General features: G+C 44.0%; 1 protein-coding gene across 1 annotated transcript; it reads right to left on the minus strand.

Annotated features, from left to right (window-relative positions):
- Nucleotides 1–5219: 5219 nt before the first annotated feature.
- On the minus strand, nt 5220–6281 carry LOC103594058 (melanoma-associated antigen B4-like). Its single transcript, XM_008577244.1, has one exon. The coding sequence runs from the start codon at nt 6267–6269 to the stop codon at nt 5220–5222; it is 1050 nt and encodes a 349-aa protein (XP_008575466.1). The 5' UTR covers nt 6270–6281.
- Between the last annotated feature and the right edge of the window lie 854 nt (nt 6282–7135).

Raw genomic sequence — 7135 nt, forward strand, 5'->3', positions numbered from 1 at the left:
TTCCGGGGTGAGCAGTTCCCCATTTCTCATTTAGGGCCCCTACCTTGATATTTATCACAGGCCGAGATTTCTCCCTCACTGACCTGAGGGTGCCACACTTACCAAAGGCCCTTATGTCCCTGAGAACCTTGAAGAATAAATATGATTCACTGCTTATAGCTCTGCCTGGGGCCCTCTAGGTCTGACAGTATTCAGCAGCTGGTCTTATAGCGACCCCTATAATCTAGGCCACTGGTTTCCAGAGCCTTTGGTTATGGTGGTCCTCCTCTTGCTCCTTTCTCTGATAAAAAGCTTCTGGGAAATGTCACACACCATTGAGCAGGTTCTATCCTGCAAACCTTGCAGAGAATGGATCTCCGTCCTAGGTACCATCTGAGATGGGGAAGCTAAAGCAGAAGGCAAGAAGCCCATGACAGGTGGTGGCATGTTAGAGAAACAAACATTCTTATCTATTCCTTCACTTCACCAGCCACACATATCCAGTCATGTAGCTTTGCTTAGAGTAGCTTTAATTTCTACAGGGAGAGGGCAGAGCAGGACGATTTTGTGAGCTCCTGTTCTTTTTAGGTTTTCTGACATTGCGAACGTAGATGATCATTTTGTCACTGGATATGATGTTTTCTTCACTTTATATAAACCGCCTATTAATTCAACATTATTATTACTCTAGCCGTGTAATACAAAATTGATTGGGGGACAGGGTCCTTTTTATCCTCTGAGATACACTTTGCAGTGGTGAGCAGAAAAATGAAGTACAAGATCCAAGGTCTGGCTCAAACTGGGATGAGCGGAACAATGTGGGCTCTAGAGGAATCCAGACCGGGATCTAGTGCTGGCTTTGTCAATTACAAGCTCATGAGCTTGAGAAACTTGCAAGTTATTCATCTGGAGGGTGAGTCTGCGAAGTCTTGCCTATCTTGTAGACGTGGTGGAGTGTATGCCCTGTATAAATACCTCAAGGCATACGGACTAGGAAATATTGGGTTCTCAATGAATGGCAGTTATCATATGATTATTTTAGTTTATATATAACATTATTATTTTCGGTTTTCATAATGATATAATGAGAAACAAAATTGTCAAAAGCCTTGCAAATATTTGAGACAATTTAAGCCTATGGTTGTCCCTTGAATAAAGCAGTCTTATTTTAAAAATGTTTTTAGTGAACTCATTCTGGTTCTTACTGATCACTGGATTTAATGTGACCGTTTTAAACCCAGAAAATACTCCCTTCCAATCAGTGTTGTTTTTGTCTGTTGGTTGGTTGGTTTGTTTTTATCCACTAGAGAGCAGAGAATATGCAGTGCACTGGAACAAAACATACATTCACAAACAATCTAAATAAATCAGGTATCATTTATTTATACTAAAAGAAATAATAAAAGGAATAAGACCAACGAAGAATTAAGCATCTTTTACATTTCCATTTTTTACTTTTTTGTTCTCCCCATATTGTGATCTCAATTATTTTACTGTGAGGTTCTGTCACATTTCCATGAAAACAGTTTGCAAATTGTGTTCACCTGCACTGAATCCACAGCACAGGACATTTTCTTTCCTGCCCAGGCAGAGATTTGTCTCTGGCTTACCCATAATCACACAGTAACTTTGTAGGAGCAGCATTCCATAGGGGAAAGAACATTTGCGTCCCCCTCAAATTCATATGCTGAATCCCTAACACTCAATTCAGTGGTATTTAGAGGCGGGGCTTTTGAGTGGCAATTAAGTTTGTTTGAATTTTAAGGTTGGAGCAAGAGTGTTGTTATTAGGGTTCCTATAAGACGAACAGGAGACACTAGATCTCTCTCTCTGTCTCTCTCTCTCTCTTTCTCTCACTCTGTCTCTCTCTCTCTCTTCTCAGTCTGTCTCTCTGTCTCTCAGTCTCTCTCTCTCACTCCATCCACCGAATTCTCTATCTCCCCCCTCCTCTCCCCTCTCTCCCTCTCTTCCCGTCCCCCCTCCCTAATTTCCTCTTTTTTCTCTTCTCCCTCTCTCTCTCTCCTCCATGTGAGAATACAGTGAGAAGGCAACTGTCTGCAAGTTAAGACAGGAACTGTCATCAGGGACCGAACCTGCTGGCAGCTTGATCTTGGATATCCCAGCCTTCGGAACTGTGAAAAATCGATTTCTATTGTTTAAGACAGACCATCTATGGTATTCTGTTAGGGCAGCCCCAACACACTAACTTACTAACTTACAGAGGGTTGTCTCTCAACTCTGAAGCACACCATCTGAGGGCATGGTCACTGCTCACCACATCCATGAACTCAACCTGCTCACCACACACTTTAAATAAAAATTACATCCCACTGAGTTCTTTCATTTTTCCAAAGCCCCAAACTGCCTTGTTCAAGAAATTTCCACTAGACGGCATCATAAGGAACACCCTCAACCTCACTCATTCTTGTTACTTTACTCATAGGTCACAGGAGAGTACAACATCTTGTATGATGGCAGCTTATAGGCTCAAAGGCTCTATGGGAAGGCAGGCTGTGTCTTCTTTATTTTAGCATCCCTAGTACCAGCACAGAACCTTCCAAAGCGCAGATGCTCAATTAATGTTTTATGAATAAAAGAGGCAGTAAACATGAAGTCTAATTTATTAAGATTTAATTTTCCTACTATCTTGAATAAGCTAAGATTAACAATTGATGAAACATTTAATTTTACAAAAGACTAACAGAAATTTGGGAAAGCGAGGATTAACTATGTTTTAATTTTATTTGTCCATTGTATTACACCCTATTACATTTATTTCTCCACTGTATTTTATTGTAGGGTTCTTTCAAGTGTCTAAGAAAATTCCTATTCTTATATCATATTTTCTTATCTGGGTGATAAAAATACAAACAATCAAACAAACAAACCAACCAAGAAAACACAGACTTCAATAAGGGTGAGAACATTTGCTGTACAAAAGGTCCAGGAGACTGTACTCGCATTTGCAGATGCCATGCCTGGCTGGATCTATGGCTTGGGCTGTTTTTTCCTCATCTTCCAAAGGCTCTACATAATGACATAAGTCGTCACAGGAGATGATTTCCTTGATCTTTCCCAAATGCTCCAGGACTTTCGTCTCGCTGGTTTCAACATGTGCTCTTGGACCCCAAAGTGTTGGGCAAAGGTTGGGTCTTTAATGAATTACCAAGTTTATTTTGATCCAAGATTATAACAACCTTCCCTCACAAAGAATATGCAACTGCAAATGACATAGAAATCCACTTGAGCCCAAATGCTGCTGAGCATATGTAGTGTGTCCCCTTTAGGGCATCCATTATTTAATCCAAATTAAATAATGTGTGGTTGTTTTCTCTAGCTGGAGGCAACTCAAGCTTCCTGTTTTGTATGGAGGACCTACAACCTCCCTCCCAGGTGCCTTTCCTTCCAAGCCACCTCTATTTCCATTCATTTAATCATCACCAAAAATCGACCCCTCCCTTAGAGTTTCACAAATTACATTCAGAGTAACCTAATTGAAATGTCCTTTTAATGGAGTGCGCTCTGGCTAGTCCTAGCCCATGACAAGAGTGACAGTTCTGTGGATTCTTGGCATCTCATCTCAAGGTGGTGTCACTCATATTTCCCAGAAACTCCCTAGACGTCATGTGCCCAAAACACCCAGTTTGTGCACTGTATGCACCTGCACTGGGACATGTGCATGGGAAGCCTTCCACTCCTACTCCAGATGGAGATTACTTTCTGGTGTGCACAAAATTGCAAAGTAACTATTAGGCACAGTTTCCCACTCCTGGCTTAGTCTTTGAACACTGAGATTAAGCGTCCCTGGGTGTGGCCTCTGCTCACCACTCCCACAGCCTCTCTTAATCCACAATGCAGCCTCACTTAAATTAAATCATATGCAGGGCCGATCCCGAGGCGGACTCGGGAGAGTGCAGCGCTGGGAGGGCAGCGACGCTCCAGCCACGGGTTCGGATCCTTTATAGGACTGGCTGGTGCGCTCACTGGCTGAGCGCGGTGCGGCCAACACCACACCAAGGGTTGCGATCCCCTTACTGGTCACAAAAAAAAAGACAAAAAAAAAAAAAAAAACCAAAACTAAATCACATTGAGACACTTGCCATTTCCTAAGACTTCCAACAGCATTGATCAGGATATTTATCCTTGACTGCTTTCACCTGAAATCTCCTATTCCTCTTCCCCTCCTTAGACTTGTCCTTTATGTCTTAGATGTTATCTCACCGTCTGCGTGTATGATAGCTGCTGCTGGACTAAATTCTACAGGCAGTGGCTGGATCTTCTCTTTCTTAACATCCCCAGTACTATCAGGGAAATTTCCAAAGGGAAGATGCTTAATTAACACTTGGAAAATAATAATAAAAATTAATAAAAAGAGTGAGCAAGAATTCTAAATTACTATACTTTCAATTTTAACACAGTTTGAATAAGCTAAGCGAATCCAGATTTATATCATTTAATTTTACCAGCAAAGAACAAAAACAATACAGCCAACTAGGAATTAACCACTCCACTTCTGTTTCACCATTTCCTGACCCCAACTGCTTTCCTCTGGGGTTCTTTCACATTTTCACGAAAATCCCTATTCCACTGCCATGTTGCCTTACTCTGTAGTGAAAAGAAAATATTAAAATTTTTTCCATTTGTTTAGAAATAACAAAACTCTTGGTCATAAGCCTAAAAATCAGCAATAAATTTGTGCTCATTGACAGACATTAAGAAACTGAGACTGAAAGAAAATAAATGTTCAATTACAAGGAACACTTTAATTAAAAATAATAAGGCAAACCAAGAATTAAACATCTTTTGTATTTCTGTTTTTAATCTTTTTTTTTTTTTTTTCCTCTTTCCATCTTGTGATTTCAGCTATTTTACTGTGGGGTTAATTCACATTTCCATTTAAACCCCTATTCCATTACCACGTTACCTTGTTCTGGATCATAAAAGAATATGAATGGTTCTTACATTTGTTTTATAAATAAGAAATCTGTAACTTTCAAACCTGTTAAACAGGAACAAATGTGAGGGATACGTATGTAATCTGAAGCAAAGTAAAACTTCATTTAATAGGAACAACCCTGAAAAATAACAAAGAAGAAAATCTGAGCCTACAAGTTGTTCATGTAAAACAGGAAAACAGAGAAGGTATAGAACTTGTTTCCTGCAGCCCCTACTACTCTCCACTACTTAGAAGATTCACTGCTCTCTTCAAACACAAAGTGAAAACTCTACCTCAGACCTCACTAGATATGGGAGGAGCTGCGGGGCATGGGCCTCAAACCCACCCTGGCCCTGGCAACGGTGCCGACCCTGCCTGCATCTATCACTACGGCTCTCTCTACCTCATCTCGCAAAGCGTCTTCGTACAGGTTTGGGAAGGAACTAGGCACAGTATCATCGATCTTGGCCAAAATTTCCAGGGCTTCCATCTTGCTGGTTTCAGCATGGGCTTTTGGTCCCCACAGGAATTCACAGCTTGGAGGATCCCTGTTGGGCACCTGCCGATACTCCAGGTACTTTTCCTGCACCAGATCTTTTGAGATGAGCTTCTGGGGCTCCCCATACACTAAGTGCCTCCTCCAAGCATACATCCCCAACGTATGCAGGAATGCCCAGATCTCCTCCTCATTGGCACGGTTACCGTTCATGAAGATCACACACGGGAGCATCAACAGGAGACCGGTCCTGGGGAACCTCTCATCACCACTCAGATTTCCCTCGCTGGAGGGGCCCAGCTTGCTGACGAGGTCAAAGGACTGACCGCTGGCACTGACTTCCTTCAGTTCAAGGCCAAGGACTAGCTCCAAGCGCTCAGAGGTTCTTCTGAGGATCTCGGGTAAGTGCTCCTTGTACTTTTTGTTGACAACCTTCAGCATGTCTGCCTTGGTAATGGGCTCTTTATTGCTGTACTTCTCGAGCAGGAATTGCACCAACATACTCGCCTTCTTGGTCAGAAGATCTCTGCGTGACCTCTGAGTGGAGGGTGCTGCCTGGGAGGTGCTTGTACTGTTCTCATCTGGAGTCTCAGCATCCTCATCAGCTCTTGTGCTTGAAACACCTGCATCAGGAGAGCTAGTGGATGGAGCTCTCTGAGGCTCCTGGGGAATGGAGGCATCAGGGGAGCTGTGGAAAGTACCCCTCCAAGCAGGAGAGGAGAGGAAGGAGGAAGAAGAGGAGGGGGACTCTTCTTCCTGTGCTGCAGCGGCCTTAGCAGCCCTGAGACACTGGGTCTCCCTACGGGTCTGTTGGTGTTTCTCACGGGCACGGAGCTTACTCTTCTGACCCTGAGGCATGATGACAGTGCTCAGGGACAGCAGGCAGGAGTGTGGGTAAGACGGCTGACAAGGCAGGCACCTGGATGGGGGAGAACGACATCGTGTGAGCACCTGCAGCAGGGAAAGATCACCTTGGCTTTAACCAAGCCCACCCTGTAGGTTTCTAGGAGGGCACTGCTCTAGGAACCCACAAGGCTCCTGTTCTCCTGGTCAGCCTGTCCCCTGAGAACCTTGTAAAGGAATTTAGAGTGAGTCTGAGGCCACTCCATGACAGCAAAGTTTGGGGCTTACTGAGGTGACAGTAGGGCCTGGCGGTGGGCCCTCTCTCTTCACGGTTTTGGGTCTTCTCTGTTGAAATTCAAGACCATCATGTCAAGTGTTGGCAAGTCCTGGATTCCCACTTCTCCACTGCTGTGAAATTGTTAGTATAAACTTCCATAGTACCAAGGAGGAAATGAAGGAGTGCTTCAACCCACCGCTTTAATCAGGGGACTCTCAAATCTCCTAGGGCTGACAAGAAAGGAGATACTTCCGTGCACTTGTATTTATGTGGAGGGTGGCCCCCACAGTGATCAGAGTCCTCACCATGACTCTTCACATCACCTGGGAATCGTCCTCTGCTTACCTGTTACCAGTCCCTTAGAACAAGGCCCCCCACCCCCACCTCCCACACTCTTTCAAAGTCAAAGTGAGGGAGCGCCTCAGTCTTTAGACCTGTGCAAGCCCATGTCAGAGGCACAGGTCTGTATGCCCTTCACCCCCCCCAACCCCCTTCTGGGACACGGAGTTCCCTCAGTCTTCACGAGGTTCCTCTCCTTAACGCGGGATTTCTCCCTCTGCTGACCTCAGTCCACCAACCTCAGAGCAAGGCCTTCATTCCTTGA

Source organism: Galeopterus variegatus, unplaced genomic scaffold, assembly GCF_000696425.1.
Source record: "Galeopterus variegatus unplaced genomic scaffold, G_variegatus-3.0.2 Scaffold1467, whole genome shotgun sequence".
NCBI classification, from domain to species: Eukaryota; Metazoa; Chordata; class Mammalia; order Dermoptera; family Cynocephalidae; genus Galeopterus; species Galeopterus variegatus.

Coding starts and splice junctions, on each gene's coding strand:
- LOC103594058 (XM_008577244.1), bottom strand. CDS start 6,269: ATGCCTCAGGGTCAGAAGAGTAAGCTCCGTGCCCGTGAGAAACACCAA.